At 41.9% G+C, this 17,232-nt stretch overlaps 1 protein-coding gene across 5 annotated transcripts in view; it reads right to left on the minus strand.

Moving 5' to 3' along the window:
* Positions 1-6,801: 6,801 nt before the first annotated feature.
* The window catches only part of SIPA1L1 (signal induced proliferation associated 1 like 1), a 407,147-nt gene continuing 396,716 nt past the window's right edge, over positions 6,802-17,232 (minus strand). For 4 of the 5 annotated variants that reach the window (XM_077464604.1, XM_077464605.1, XM_077464601.1 and 1 more), the window contains 3 exons: positions 14,347-14,461; positions 10,611-10,692; positions 6,802-9,154 (listed from right to left, as the gene is read on the minus strand). In XM_077464604.1, the coding sequence (XP_077320730.1) occupies positions 9,011-9,154; positions 10,611-10,692; positions 14,347-14,461 (341 nt within the window). In that variant the 3' untranslated portion in view covers positions 6,802-9,010. The remainder of the gene's footprint in view (positions 9,155-10,610; positions 10,693-14,346; positions 14,462-17,232) is intronic. The other variant, XM_077464603.1, reaches the window with a different exon arrangement.

Raw genomic sequence — 17,232 nt, forward strand, 5'->3', positions numbered from 1 at the left:
TAAATCAAGATGACTAACAGTTGCTCAAAAAACATTTTAGGTCAAATTCTTTGTTCAGTCTACCCAGCGCCAAAGAACCTAATTGGTGTATCCACCAGGATTCCCTCTTAGGCCCCTTTCACACTGGGGCGGTGCGGGCGTCGGCGGTAAAGGTATTTTTAGCGGCGCTTTACTGTCGTTTTAGCGGCGGTCTGCGGGCGCTAGCGGGGTGGTTTTAACCCCCGCTAGCGGCCGAAAAAGGGTTAAAACCGCCCGCAAAGCGCCGCTGCGTCGCTTTGCCGGCGGTATTGCCGCGCTGTCCCATTGATTTCAATGAGTAGGAGCGGTTTAGGAGCGGTGAATACACCGCTCCTTCACCGTTCCAAAGATGCAGCTAGCAGGACTTTTTTCACTGTCCTGCCAGCACACCGCTCCAGCGTGAAAGCCTCCGGCTTTCACACTGTAGTGAAAGGGGCTGTTTTTTTTCAGGCGCTACACAGGCGCTATTTTTAGCACTGTAACGCCTGAAAACTGCCCCAGTGTGAAAGGGGCCTTACTGATTTCCCTTATATAATTTGAAACCCTCCAGGGACGTTTCGGGGCCTCTATACCCCAAATTGCATACCTTCTGGATTTTTGTTCTGGACATCCCTGAAGTGTATTGATAAGAAATCGGAACCGTTCCGTATATTTCTAACATGTTTTCATTCTATCCTTTAATGCTCTTATGGTTCTACCTACAAATATCAAATTACATGGGCATTTGGTTGCATAATTACTTATGGACGTCATACGTTTGCTGCACTGGTTGATGCAATATATTAATTGGATATCACATATATGCACTACAGCACTTTAGTATTTTTCTATGTGTCATTGTATTAATATTAAGCATATTGTGATTCTGTTCTGTTTCATGTGAATAGCACTTTTATTGCACTATTGTCACTTTATTTACATTAAAATAAGGTAGGCGTGATTTAATGATGCCGATTTGGTTCTAATGATTATCAATCCATTGCACTATAGTCACTTTATTCAGTTTATTTTCACATTCGGTTATTTTTATTTAACCACTTAACCAGTTGCCGACCGCCGCACGCCGATGTACGTCGGTACAATGGCACGGGCAGGCATAAGGACATACATGTACGTCCCTTGCCTCCCGCGGGTCGGGGGCCCGATCGGGCCCCCGCCCGGTGCCTGCGGCGGTCGGTATTCGTACGGGAGCGATCCCGGACGAGGGGACGGCCATTCATTCATGGCCACCCCCTCGCGATCGCTCCCGACGAATAGAAATCCCCGGTGACATCACTTCCTCTCCTGTAATGTAAACACAGGAGAGGAAGTGATGTATTCTCTCCTCCGTGTCGGTATTTTTCGTTCCGACACGGAGGAGAGCGGATCAGTAAGTTGCACCAACACTCACACACACAGTAGAACATGCCAGGCACACTCACACCCCCCCTTTACCCCCCGATCACCCCCCCAATTACCCCTGCCCCCCAGTCACAGTGACACCAATGTCATTTTTTTTTTTTTTTTGCATTGGTGTCATTTGTGACTGTAATAACTGTTAGGGCAGTTAGAGTTAGCCCCCTTTAGTTCTAATGTACCCCCCTAACCCCCCCAATAAAGGTTTAACCCCGTGATCACCCCCCGTCGCCAGTGTCACTAAGGCTGGGTTCACATTGCAGCGGTTTATGAGAACGAATGTGATTCGCACCGCACTGCAGTGCAAATCACATCCGATCTCTGTGCGATTCGAGTTCAGCCATTCGCCGCACCCGCCGCAAATTCGCACGGGACCCTTTTTTTGGCCCGCAGCAGAATCGGATCGCATGGGTGTTCACACCATGCGATCCGAGTTTGCAGATCGCACTGCGATATGCGAACTGATCTGGGGGTGTCAGTAACATTTCACTGACACTCCCAGCAGTTCGCATAGGGCAGTGTGAACTGCCGCCGGGAGGCATGCGATGCGGGAACCCGCCGCGGATTCGCGGCGTTTCCGCATCGCTCCAGTGTGAACCCAGCCTAATAAGCGATCATTTTTCTGATCGCCGTATTAGTGTCACAGGTGACGCTAGTTAGGCAGGTAGGTATTTAGGTTCGCCGCAGCTTTTTATAGCGCCAGGGACCCCCATATACTACCGCATAAAGCCCCCTGATTGCCCCCTAGTTAACCCTTTCACCAGTGATCACCATATAACTGTTACAGGTGACGCTGGTTGGTTAGTTATTTTTTTATAGTTTCAGGGCACCCGCCATTTATTACCTAATAAAGGTTTAACCCCCTGATCACCCGGCGGGTGTCATTTGTGACTAATAACTGTTAGGGCAGTTAGGGTTAGCCCCCTTTAGTTCTAAGGTACCCCCCTAACCCCCCCAATAAAGGTTTAACCCCGTGATCACCCCCCGTCGCCAGTGTCACTAAGGCTGGGTTCACATTGCAGCGGTTTATGAGAACGGATGTGATTCGCACCGCACTGCAGTGCAAATCACATCCGATCTCTGTGCGATTCGAGTTCAGCCATTCGCCGCACCCGCCGCACCCGCCGCAAATTCGCACGGGACCCTTTTTTTGGCCCGCAGCAGAATCGGATCGCATGGGTGTTCACACCATGCGATCCGAGTTTGCAGATCGCACTGCGATATGCGAACTGATCTGGGGGTGTCAGTAACATTTCACTGACACTCCCAGCAGTTCGCATAGGGCAGTGTGAACTGCCGCCGGGAGGCATGCGATGCGGGAACCCGCCGCGCATTCGTGGCGTTCCCGCATCGCTCCAGTGTGAACCCAGCCTAATAAGCGATCGTTTTTCTGATCGCCGTATTAGTGTCACAGGTGACGCTAGTTAGGCAGGTAGGTATTTAGGTTCGCTGCAGCTTTTTATAGCGCCAGGGACCCCCATATACTACCGCATAAAGCCCCCTAATTGCCCCCTAGTTAACCCTTTCACCAGTGATCACCATATAACTGTTACAGGTGACGCTGGTTGGTTAGTTATTTTTTTATAGTTTCAGGGCACCCGCCATTTATTACCTAGTCTCACTAGTGTACCCCTAAATTTAGGGGTGTCTACTTTCCAAAATGGGGTCATTTGGGGGGGGTTTGTGCCATCTTGGCATTTTATGGCCTTCAAAACTGTAACGCCCTTAGAAAGCCTGAAGGCGGTGCTTGGTTTTCGGGGCCCCGTACGCGGCTAGGCTCCCAAAAAGTCCCACATATGTGGTATCCCCATACTCAGGAGAAGCAGCAGAATTTATTTTGGGGTGTCATTTCACATATGCCCATGGCATGCGTGAGCAATATATCATTTAGTGACAACTTTGTGAAAAAAAAAAAAAAAAAAAAAAAAGTTTGTAATTTTCCCGCAACTTGTGGCAAAATATAAAATATTCCATGGACTCAACATGCCTCTCAGCAAATAGCTTGGGGTGTCTACTTTCTAAAACGGGGTCATTTGTGGGGGTTTTGTGCCATCTTGGCATTTTATGGCCTTCAAAACTGTAATAGGTAGTGAGGAGTGAAATCAAAAAATTACGCCCTTAGAAAGCCTGAAGGCGGTGCTTGGTTTTCGGGGCCCCGTACGCGGCTAGGCTCCCAAATAGTCCCACATATGTGGTATCCCCGTACTCAGGAGAAGCAGCAGAATTTATTTTGGGGTGTCATTTCACATATGCCCATGGCATGCATGAGCAATATATCATTTAGTGACAACTTTGTTAAAAAAAAAAAAAAAAAAAAAAGTTTGTAATTTTCCCGCAACTTGTGGCAAAATATAAAATATTCCATGAACTCAACATGCCTCTCAGCAAATAGCTTGGGGTGTCTACTTTCTAAAATGGGGTCATTTGTGGGGGTTTTGTGCCATCTTGGCATTTTATGGCCTTCAAAACTGTAATAGGTAGTGAGAAGTGAACTCAAAAATTTACGCCCTTAGAAAGCCTGAAGGCGGTGCTTGGTTTTCGGGGCCCCGTACGCGGCTAGGCTCCCAAAAAGTCCCACATATGTGGTATCCCCATACTCAGGAGAAGCAGCAGAATTTATTTTGGGGTGTCATTTCACATACGCCCATAGCATGTGTGAGCAATATATCATTTAGTGACAACTTTGTGTAAAAAAAAAAAAAAAAATTTTTTTTTGTCATTATTCAATCGCTTGAGGCAAAAAAATAAAATATTCAATGGGCTCAACATGCCTCTTATCAATTTCCTTAGGGGGTCTACTTTCCAAAATGGGGTCATTTGGGGGGGTTTTGTACTGCCCTGCCATTTTAGCACCTCAAGAAATGAGATAGGCAGTCGTAAACTAAAAGCTGCGTAAATTCCAGAAAACGTACCTTAGTTTGTAGATGTGACAACTTTTGCGCAAACCAATAAATATACAATTATTGACTTTTTTTTTACCAAAGACATGTGGCTGAATACATTTTGGCCTAAATGTATGACTAAAATTGAGTTTATTGGATTTTTCTAATAACAAAAAGTAGAAAATATCATTTTTTTTCAAAATTTGCGGTCTTTTTACGTTTATATCGCAAAAAATAAAAATCGCAGAGGCAATCAAATACCATCAAAAGAAAGCTCTATTTGTGGGAAGAAAAGGACGCAAATTTTGTTTGGGTACAACATTGCATGACCGCGCAATTACCAGTTAAAGCAGCGCAGTGCCAAAGTGTAAAAAGACCTCTGGTCATTTACCAGCAAAATGGTCCGGTCTGAAAGTGGTTAAGGACCAGGCCTCTTTTTCAGATTTGGTGTTTACATGTTTAAAACGTTTTTTTTTTTGCTCGAAATTACTTAGAACCCCCAAACATTGTATTTTTTCTTCTAACACCCTAGAGAATAAAATGGAGGTCCTTGCAGTACTTTTTTTCACACCGTATTTGCGCAGCGATCTTACAAGCGCACTTTTTTGAATAAAAAAAATAAGACAACAGTAAAATTAGCTCAATTTTTTTATATTGTGAAAGATAATCTTACTCCGAGTAAATTGACACCCAACATGTCATGCTTCAAAATTGCGCACGCTCGTGGAATAGCGTCAAACTTTTACCCTTTAAAAATCTCCATAAGCGACATTTAAAAAATTCTACAGGTTGCATGTTTTGTGTTACGGAAGAGTTCTAGGGCTAGAATCCTTGCTCTCGCTCTACCAATCGCGGTGATACCTCACATGTGTGGTTTGACCGCCGTTTTCATATGCGGCCGCTACTCACATATGCGTTCGCTTCTGTGTGCAAGCTTGTCAGGACAAGGTTCCTAAAAAAAAAAAAAAATTTGTTTTTTTCTTATTTATTTTACTTGATTTTATTTATTTTTACACTTAAAAAAAAAAAAAAAGATGCCTTTTATTCCTATTACAAGGAATGTAAACATCCCAAAATTTGAAAAAATGACATTGAAAAAAAGGTACCTTCAAGCCCTTGTACACACGGTCGGACATTCCGACAACAAAATCCGTCAGATTTTGTCCGAAACTGGTGTTGCATACACACGGTCGGACACACGGTTGGACAAAGTTGGCGGAAAATCCAATCATTCAGAACGTGATGACGTTATTTGCTTACGACGGGACTGCGTTCAGGCTAGTTGCCAATAGCTTTGGTCTTGTAATTTGATCTGAGCATGCGTGGAACTTTGTCCGATCGGAATTCTCTAATGATTGGACATAGTCTGATCGGATCATGTTGTCGTAAAATTTTATAGCCCAGCTCTAAAACGTTGTCGGTCGGATATTCCGACGGAAACAGTCTGATGGAGCCCACACACGGTCGGATTATCTGACAACACGGTCCAATCAGACATTTTCCATCGAAATGTCCGACCGTGTGTACAAGGGCTAAGAGGTATGGGCGGAAGTGAAGTTTTGACGTCGCTTCCGCCCTCCAATGGTAAGGAGACGAGTGGGGGCCATCTTAGCCTCACTTGTCTCTATACCCAGCAGCAAGAAGGACCGATCGCCTCCGCCGCTACCGACGGTTCCGGTAAGCGGCGGAGGGCACGGGAGAGCGGCAGGAGGGGGGTGGCACCTCTTCTGCCGCCGATAACCGTGATCTCGCGGCAAACCTGCCATGGAGACCACCGTTGTCTCACACAGGACTGCCTCCTGTAAAGAGGGATATCTCGGTTGTGGCAGCAGCTGCTGCCGTCACCGAGATATCCCTCTTCAAAGTAACAACGTATATCTACATGAGGCGGTCCTTAAGTGGTTAAAGAAAGCGAGGCGTTTTTTATTATACACTTTGGTTTTGCACGAATTTATGAGACGTGATCAATGTCAGCAGATGTCCACACAATAGTTTTACAAGTGGGGGCTCGCAAGATTTCTTTATTTCACATTAGCAAAAAAAAAAAAAAAAAAAAAACACCCAGCGGAGATGAAATAAAGAAATCTTTATTTGTGTGAAAGACAATGATAGAAATTTTGTTTGGGTACAGCGTTGCATGACCACGCAATTACCAGTTAAAGTAGGGCAGTACTTAATAGCAAAAAATTGCCTAGTCATGAAGCGGTAAAATCTTCTGCAGCTGAAATGGTTAAGGGAAATCGCCCACATACTCATACCACAGTAATTTGTGAACAAAACAACATTTTAGTAACACTGTTATGTACTTTAGCAATCCTAGTTTGCAGCTGTGCTTTTTATTATGGAGCACCAGCCAAATCCAGTCCCTTTAAAATAGTAGATGATTATAATTTTTGCGAGTCATTCATAGAAGAACATTAGTGCTGCTGAAGATCCATGTCATCTTGCAAGTTCCCGAAGTCATATTTCTTAGCTTTAATATTTGAGTGTAAATAAAACACACCAATCTCTTTTAAAACCAGATTTATTGTCAGAATTTACAAGTTTTCTCTGCAACCTTAGATACAATATCTTTGTTGCAAAATCCTAATAAATAGCTGGTCTCGAGAACCTCCCATTTCCAGCAAAAAAAAATCAAAAAAAATCAAAACAATATTTCAGTACAATTGAGAAAGGCTCGCAAAAAATCAATTTACAAGTTATATCAGCCATGACTATATAAATCTCCTTCATACACTCATTAAAAAAAGACAAACACTTTTGATCGCCATTGTAACATTTCACTAAAATGACACTGGCAAGGTAAATAATTAAAATGGTATGCTTTGTCGCCATGGGAATCAACATTTCTGTACATGCCTTTTTTTTAGTTATTAAAACTGAAAGTAATGCAAAAAAAAAAAAAAAAAAGCAGATCTGAACATTGCAAATAAACATGTCTCAAGCTGTCACAGACTTTACTGAGAAAGCATAGCAAACCATATTTTTTTCCTTCTTTTTAGAGAACAAATGACATTTTCTTACAAAATATAAATTTCTCATCCTAGATAGAATCTGGTAGCAAATATAGGGTTTAGTTTAAAAATTTTGATATAGGCAAACTGTCTGAGGATATGTATAGTTTATCTTATAGAACAAGAGTAGCCCCTCTTCTGTGGACTCCTAAGTGGGAGGAGGGGATAGCACGTGTCATCACGATGTCCTCATGTTTTATGAAAGCTTCTGAAGGTATACATAAGCATCAGTAGTCCCAGCCCTGGGATGGGTTGTAGTACTTTCTTGGACCACCATAAACCCCACAGGGCTTAGGAGCACCTGCGCCCCCTACAATTCCACCACTGACCTCTAGAATAAAACATGAAAAAGGGGGGGGGGGAGCGATACTAAGAAATGATATATGAAACTTTTGTCTCTTTTTTCAATCTATATATTGCTGAACTATTTCAAAAGAAGAGCTGCATTCTGTTGCAGCACCAAAACCAGTGTCACCCTTTCTGCTTCCATAGCAACAAAATTCGTACAACACATTTTTAAACATTTAAACTATGCAGTATAGGATTTTATAATCAAGGTGGGTGCCTTTTTTTTTTCCCCAACACTGCAGACAATATTTAACCCCCAAATTTGTTGTCCCAAAAATTATAATGGCGTGCGTTTCTAAATAAGATGAAAATTAAAAGCTGATCTAACTACACAAATATTAGTGCTTCATTAAATTAGAAATAAAAAAAACACCCTTTTCTTCTATTTTTTTCCATCACATTTTGTAAACAAGGCAAAGTCCACCAGGGACAAATATATTTTACAACAAAATGTAAGGACCAATAAACTATATATATAACTAATACAGACCGCCAATTATGTAGAGTGTAGTAAGGAATGCTATGGAAATTAAAGGAACATTAAAGCACCTACATCATCATCTCCGCATAAAAACAAAAGGTAAATCAGTAAAACAAACAAAGCCTTAAGCAGTATGCATGATATACACTGTATAATTTTCCTTAAACTGTAAACTTTAAACATGGCAGCATTCCAATCAATTTATATCTGTTTAGTTTGCATAAAACCTCTGTATCTATAGCTTGTCAATAAACTTGGGGATTATTGCTGTTTTGCAAGATAAATATGGAAAATGTCACCATATCTATAATAAGGGATTGGGGGTATTGAGAATGCACAAGAAGCCTTCTGGTATATGGCTGTAGTGTACACTATATTACACTAAAACACAGACAAGCAAAGAAAAAACTCCACACCCCTTGTCTGATAAACACAGCACATTGTAGGAGATGTACTCTACAGTTATTGGATTGCTTAGGTTGGTTTTCTTGCCCAATTTTACATCTGCAAAGAATTCCATGTGATGGAGCTTTGAGAGAGAAAATAAAAAAACAAGTCACTACTGTGGCAACAATTATTACTGCCCAAAAAGTATTCAGGTTTGACAAAATGTTTTTGTTTTAAACTGTACATTATTTTCAGCAGAAATATTCACATTTCAGCAGTTACTAGAAAGATTTCCTATTATTGCCAAGATTTAGGCAGTGATTATAGATTTACTTTGCTGAAAGCAGGCAGTTAAAAAGGAAAATGATGGGGAGAATTGTTACTTTTCATCTGTACATTTGGATCCAGGTGCAGTTAAAGCTAACCTTGTATGGTGCACAACTGGAGACGAGGGGTCTAGTATTCTACACTGTCTATTCTGTCCCTTAGCTCATATCTATAGTGTTAAACACCCATTCTGTGAACTTCTTCAGCTTGGCTGAGGCATTCTGGGATTCCTCCTGTAAGCGCAGGTTGTCTTCCCGCAGGAGCTGCACTTCGGCTTGCAGATTTGCTTTGTCTTCCTTTTCCTTCAAGGGCACAAATATACGATGGTTAGCAACATTTTACTATATAGTTTATCGATTTACAGTGTATGCGTATTGTACAGGGAAAAGGGAAAAGGTCCCTGTGCCTTTCTCAAAATGAAGTCACACGTAAATGGATTTCCGTGTGCAGGAAACCGTTTGTCGGTGCACTGGGGTGCCAATAAGGGCCACTTCACACCAGAAAGCAGTGCGGGAAACCCACTTTCCATGCCTGTTTCTTGCACCGCGTTCAAAACGCACTGCAGCTGCAATCTGCAGCGGGTGCCAATATTAGATTAATGACACCCCAAATGCAGGATGCAAATCATAAGGCCTCATGCCACAGGACGTAAAAAAGATGCTTTTACAGGGCGTTTGACTTTTTTTTCTCAAAGTCTAAACACAGCATGTGGCCATGCACACACAGGTGTTTACATGTGTATTAGAAGAGTAGCGCTTAGAGGCTGAGTGCATTCAGGAGAGGTGTGTTTAGGCAGGAAAACGCTGAGCATGCCTAAATACATGTAACTGTGCGTAAACAGTAGGCGGTTTAGCCCTTGAGCGCTCATTCAATCCAAAAGCCAGAATCAGTTAATATTCTGGCCAATGGAACAATGAACGCTCATACGCTTGATGTGCCTAAACACGTTTGCAAAATGTGGTGTTAGGTGCGGTAAACTGCTTTTCCCTCCCCTGAAGCAAAGGTGTCGAGGGGAGGGAAAAAACGTCCTGTGTGCATGAGGCCTAAAGGGTAAAAGATAATATGGCCATATAACGTGGTAATCTAAAACAAATGTCAGTTTTCATGCAACATGGTCAGATTTTGTGGCAATTCCAAATACAAATGTGTGTGGTTTGTTTTAAAATATATTTGCAAGGTTTCCCAGGCTAATCTTCTTAACAGATTGTAACAAACAGCAAACAATGAAAGCATAAATATCAGGGGTTCGGCAGATGAGAAAGCTTTTGGCACATCCTGATATATCAAATTAATTCTTCAACAAGAGCTTTCCAGGGACCATCCCTTTGCCTGCTGTGATAAAACAATCAGATGGGGATAGTCTGAGAAACCTCCCAAGATATCTCTGGTTACTCCTACACAAGTGGTTTACGATGTTAAACACTAATGTACTGAAAAAACGGTCTCTCCTTTAAGAGATTTCTTTTTTTGTATTTCAGAGAGTATAAAAATCATGACGTCATCAGTTCGCCTCTGCACTTCAGCCAAACAGAGGAAGTATTCTATTCATTGATGACATACAAAGCTACTTGTGAATGGCTGAGCAGCACATATTAAACAATCAAAATAGCTGCAGTTCACTGACTGGCTAACATAACCAACAACAAACTAGTTTTCAAAAAGGAGTCCCAGTGTTTGTGTGTTAGTCAAAATAACATACTGCAATAAAGTTACTCCAATAGATAACGTCATTTTAGTTATCATTAATAACCAATGTACCTTTTGTAGGTCATACTGCAGCAATTTCAGCATGTTCTCCAGCTGTTCAACCTTTGAGGTTAAGGAAGTAGGGGACTCTTTCCTACAGAGAGATTTCAAGAGACATTTATGAATGATTTTAACCACAACAGAAGCTGTATTCAGTAAACATACTATTCAGAAACTGCATCAACTCATTTAGAAACCCCTTCATCATCAACATAAAGATTTCTACTTCAAATTTTTCCTGCAGGCTCACAGCCACTACCACTTACAAACTAACCAACAGATTTAAACCTTTTTAATAACATTTGCATGCCCTTTCAAATTAGTTATAACAAAAGAGTCAGTTCACATTTAATAACTTTTTTTCCCCAAAAAAATTCCCCATGCTTACAGCATCCCTAACACGTTACATAGCCCCCCTCTTCTGTTCAAATACTTGCCCCTGCCCCAACCGTACATATAGGCCATGCAAAGTCTGTCTGAAAAAGAAAAGAATATGGAAATATGGTATTTAAAGGTGAACTGGAGAAGGGATAGTGTACTGTTGTGGAAATTTGATTAAGATGTATTTAATATGTATTGTCATAGTGTCTCCCAGTGTTAGTTCTCCTGCAGCCCGCTCTAAGGAGCAGACTGGGGCAGACTGACACCAGTTGAGACCTGTTTTGGTAGTGGAAAGCTTCTTGAGGCTGCAGAGAAGTGATTGCAGAGTGGGGATATGTCCGCCAGCGAAGGGCCCCTGTCCCATGCACAAACGATTGTCTGGGGGGGATGTGTTCACTCTGCAAAGACATTATCGGTTATGAGGGGATGCACGCTTTTGTCAGTGTTTCTGATCAGCACATGGAGGGACCATGGCGTGCCCCTTAAGATAATCTCCCATCCACAGGAATGGTAGTATAATCCGGGTATGCATTGGTCTCTGAACAATGCAGAATAAGGATTTACGCCAAATGGTAAAAACAGGAGTCTTTGGGTGTGCTATGGTTGGACAGCGTCCATGATTTCAAGGTCAGCCGAGTGGTTTCTTTTGTCTTACTGGAGAGCATGGCTTACAGGTACAGGGGGCGGGAAATTATACACACTGCCCCAGCATAGACACACCCATACACCACCCTAGTCATTGTTCATTGGTTGAGATTTGTATAACTCTTCTTGTTTGAAGGAATGCCTGTGCTTGATTGGTTGATTGTGAAGCAACCAAGCTCTATTGTTATATGAATAAAAAATTGCTCCCATGATCAGACAACTGAGCTGTAGAGCAAAGGATGTAAGAATGATGGCCATGTCTGTGTTACTTGGGAAGATATGGGAAACAGGGTCGTAACTAAGATGCATTATACGAAAAGGCTGAAAGTGGCATGGATTACGCGCAGTGTATAGCGGAATTTCCACGACAGCACTTGAAAGCAAATTCAATAATTATTGAAAAAATAAACATAAGTACAATCTGTGCTTAAAAAAATATTAGAAAATGAAATCAATTCACTAGCAACTGTACAAATATCTTTAATGACAAAGAATAATATGGTACTATAGTCATCTGAAGAACATATAAATTTAAGATGATTACTATAAGACTGCATCTTTTCTGGTTGGTGGATCGTCAGTAAAGTCTGCCTCTGTTCTGCAAGCTACTTACTTCCTGAATATAAGCACATTCAAATGAAAAAAATGACATCCCAGCTGTCTCTATTATTGTTTTCAAGAAAACACTCTTGTACTTCCTTGTAGCTCTGGGGGGCATGCAGCTGTAGCAAAAATAACGTTGGCATGACTTAACATAAGTACCAAAAAAAAAAAAAAAAAAAAAAAAAAAAAGATGGTGACCAAACCAATTCACCATCCAAAGTAGTTCTATCAAAGAACAAGAGCAGTATTCCTGAGGAAGCCTCACGTGACCAGTCAGCGAAACACGTTGATGCGATTACGTCACCACACCCATGCCAGGTTGCCTGTCCACCATCACCATGCCAGGCTGTAATTACTGAGAGGAGGGATGAATGGCTAATGTGGTGGAGTTGATCATAGCACAGCTCTAATGGGAGATAATCCATCCTTGGAGGATTGGTGTCAACAGTAGTGGTGAACTATACACATCAGGGCTTCCCAACCATGTCTTGAACTTAGCAGTATATACGCCGGGACTGTTATGTTCAGCATCTGAGGGGGTGTGAACTGTACAGAAGACTGCCTCAGCCGCTTGTGCTGGTTTGAGTCACAATCTGCTAGTTTTAAGGTTAATATCACTGTTATTTGATGGAACTAGTTTGGATGATGGACTGGTTTGGTCTCCATCTTCTTTTCTTTGGTATTGCTGCAAATTGGTTCCCGGGACACCACCGCAGTGTTTTATGACTCGTATGATGAGCAGGTACTCTTTTTCAGACAATGCACACTGTTGTCCTGTAATAATTCCGTCACTTTTTATGTGTCTTGAATGAATGAACATAAGCCAAACAAAAGTTTGGAAAGAAGGAACTAAACAAGAAAAATTTGGCTAAGCCTTCTAGGCAGAGGGTGGGCTTTAGTGTGTATATTATAAACATTCTGTGCACCTTTTGACCATCTGCTGCTTGAAAGATCAAGGTTTGAAAGAAAATCTTGGAACCTAATGAGTGATGGGAGATGTGTATCTATTGGTCACGGAGAAAGCGGTCTATAAGTAATGGGTATAAGGATTATGTCCTGAAAATGCAAATGTTACACAGAGACTAAATCTAGCCAAATACAGTGGCAAGAAAAATGTATGTGAACCCCTTGGAATTACCTGCTTTTCATCAGTAATTTGCCATTAAACGTGATCTGATCCTTGTCTAAGTTTACGTTGATACCACACAAACAATTGCCTGTGTCTTTATTAACCACTTAACAACCGCCCATAGCCGATTAACGGCTTCAGGGTGGTTGTTTAACTCTGAGAGGCCGTTAATTAACGGCCTCCCAGAATTCTGCTCTTGCGCGCCCCCTGGGGCACCAAACACGAGAGCATGCGTGACCGCCGGGTCCAGTGGATCCGGCGCATCACGGATCACGGTAAACTACTGGGAAAAACCGCTACTGGGAAAATTTTGCAGATTAATGAAACTCAGCACTATGTATGGTGCAAAAAGAGAACAGTTTACCAACATCAAAACAATCTCAACTGTGAAGTATTGCAAAGGGAACATCATGATTTGGGTTTCTTTCGCTGCCTTAGAGCCTGGACCACTTGCCATCATCGAAGGGAAAATGAATTCCCATGTTTACCAAAATATCCTACAGGATAATGTCAGGGTGGCTGTCTGCTAGCTGAAGCTTTGTAGAAGTTGGGTGATGCAGCAGGACAATTATCCTAAGCATTAAATTAAATCCACCACAGATTGACTTGAAGAAAAATAAAATGCGCCTTTTGGAGTGGCCCAGTCAGAGACCAGACCTTTACTCCATAGAGATACTGTGGAATGACCTCATGAGAGCCGTTCGCACCAGACATCCTACAAATATGTTTTCACTGAAGCAGTTTTGTAAAGCGGAATGGTAAAAAATTCCTCCTGAACATTGTGCAGGTCTGATCCAGAGCTACCGAAAGTGCTTGCTTGAAGTCACTGCTGCCAAAAGGGGCTCAACCAGCTATTATATTTTATTACAAATTACTGACAAAAATTCCAAGGAGGTTCACATACATTTTCATGCCACTGTAAATTGACTTGTTAAGCCTACTACACTTCTACTACATTTGTTTTGAAAAAAAAATATCAAAATTTCTTACCCATAGTAAGGGCTGGACTGGGAAGCTGTCTGACCCTCCAGCTGGTCAACAACTGAAGCTGAACTTCCTGGTCTGTGCTCATCTTCTGTGGAGGCAAAGAAGGAAGCTCTCTGATCTACAACAATAATAACAATAACGATAAGTTCAGCATTTTCTGCCTATATTTAATATAAATGCAAATGGAGTCGCTGCTGTGCCTCTTCTAGTGATCAATGGTGATGTCCGATAGGTTGCTATTGATGACTGCATTATGCCTGTCATCCTTGCTCCTTGCACATCCTTGCCTGGTGGTATTCATTTACAAGAACACAATGTGTGAAGGACACACAAAAAATAGATAAATAATATCTACATGCTTTAAAGGAACAATATTTTCAGAAACAAGACTTCTGTTCCATTGAAAGTAACTATTGTAATGCAGATTCACAATAAGCTTGACATGCAAGAGAGTGGAAAAGCATTTGGTAGAAGGGGTGGACAGTTTATCTTTGACACAGCTTGGTTATACAAGGCTTAATGTACACGGGACATTTTGAAATCTCTCCTGAACAATTTAACTTTACAGATAGTAACCGACATTTAAAAATGTCAGTTTTGTCGTGTTTACATGCCGCGTTTAGGCTTAGAATTTTTTTATTTTTTTTGCAAATAGCCAAAAATGTATCTCCATTAAAACGAAACGAGGCTAAATGCGAGTTTTACACACTGTTACAGGCATTTGGCATTTCAAATGCCTCTGAACGCATGTTTTTGCTTTCCAAAAAATGCCTCTAAACTCAACTGCCTAGAAATTACAATAAAGGAGCTTGTGTACATGTACTGATAAGAAAACAGAGGAGAGTTCAGAGGCAGCTGAAGAAAAACACCAAACTGCTTCTAAACATCCATTTACCAGCAGCAGTGTACATGAAGCCTTATTGGTTCAAGGTTATTTGAGCTCAATTTTTGAAAATCAAAACAGTTTGGGTTTGATGAAGTTATGCTATCTCTACACTTAACTTTTGTGACACGTACATACTGTAAAGATGAAATACTTGTCAATAGGCAGTGTGTTAAAACAAAGAGGGTTTTGCAATCTGTAATCTTAATTTCATCAGTTAGATATGTAAATGTAAGATCACTATTGTCAAAAAGCACATGATGCTGAACTAAATTATGAACTAAGTGCATCTGCATTTAGTTTTCTCTCGCTCTCCCTCAAAAATCCCACAAGTTCCCATTGCTCCTGCCAGCAAAATCCACCTAAAACAGCTTCCTGTGATGGAATGGAATAATGCTGCACGGTTCCTAAATTCAGAGCAGAGCTGCTACTCTAGGCTGTGACTGTTTTCACTACAGTGGAATATGTTTGCAGGTTAACTTGCTGATTCATGTCTGTAGTTTGGGAAACCATTACGTTTTATAGCGCACAACATGCATCTGCAATGCCAAAAGGTATAGGAGCTGTGTACATGATAGAAGAAAGATGGAACTGAAATCTGGGAGCACAACCTAGTCCTAGACAAGCTAGAAAGTGTGAGGTACGAATATTATATTTACAAATGATGAAGAGTCTAAGGGGCTGAGGGGTTCACTTGTGGAAGTTCTCTTTGAAGCAATGTCCAATGACGGAGTGATCACTTGCAAACAAACCAGAGTATGTCTGGGTTTGGCTCCTCCCCACTTGCCAATCGGTACAGCATGTGAGGAGAGGAGGGAGCTCGATGCAGTAGTGCTGTGGGCTGGATCTGAAGTGCCCACAGGGCTGATCTGTGCTTATCCTTGGCTCATCCATCCATATTCATGCTTAGCCATGCTCCATCCATGGCTCATCCATACTCATTCATGCTCCATCCCTGGGCTAATCCATTCATCCATTCTGGCTCATCCATCCACATTCATTCTCAGCCATGCTCCATCCCTGGCTCATCCATCCACATCCCATCCCCGGCTCATCCATCCATATTCATGCTCCATCCCTGGCTTATCCATCCATATTCATGCTCAGCCATGCTCCATCCCGGCTCATCCATCCACATTCATGCTCATCCATCCACATTCATGCTCATCCATCCACATTCATGCTCATCCATCCACATTCATGCTCATCCATCCACATTCATGCTCCATCCCCGGCTCATCCATCCACATTCATGCTCCATCCCTGGCTCATCCATCCACATTCATGCTCCATATCCCTGGCTCATCCATCCACATTCATGCTCCATATCCCTGGCTCATCCATCCACATTCATGCTCCATCCCCTGTCTCATCCATCCATATTCATTGCTCATTGATGCTCCATCCCTGGCTCACCCATCCACATTCATGCTCCATCCCTGGCTCACCCATCCACATTCATGCTCCATCCCTGGCTCACCCATCCACATTCATGCTCCATCCGATTACATTTTCAAAAGACTCATTATGCCTCAGAATATACGTTGGGGTGTTTATCTTCCAAAATGGGGGCATTTTTTGGGTGTTTCCATTGTCCTGGTGCTCCAGGACCTTCAAAAATGTAAAGGGTAGTCTAGAAATGATATGTGGAATTTATGTCCCTAGAACGCCTGGTGGTGCTCCTTGCATATTAGGCCTCTGTATGTGGCCAGGCTGAGAAAAAGTCTCACACATATGGTATCCCCATATTCAGGAGGAGTAGTAGAATGTATTTTAGGGTGTAATTTGTGGTATGCAGATGCTGTGTGTGAGAAATAACTTATGACAATTATGTAAAAAAAAAAAAACAATAAAAAAAAAAAAAATCATACTTCAAAGCATTGTGGGGAAAAAAAAAGACAACTTCTACTTTCTAAAAAGGGGTCATATGGGGGTATTTGTACGGGTCTCAAGAAATGAGAGGCTGTTAAGTACATCAGGTGTGATCAATTTTCAATGATTGGCAC

The sequence above is a fragment of the Lithobates pipiens genome, unplaced genomic scaffold (assembly GCF_037356315.1).
Source record: "Lithobates pipiens isolate NorthernLeopardFrog02 unplaced genomic scaffold, aLitPip1_a1.2 Scaffold_30, whole genome shotgun sequence".
NCBI classification, from domain to species: Eukaryota; Metazoa; Chordata; class Amphibia; order Anura; family Ranidae; genus Lithobates; species Lithobates pipiens.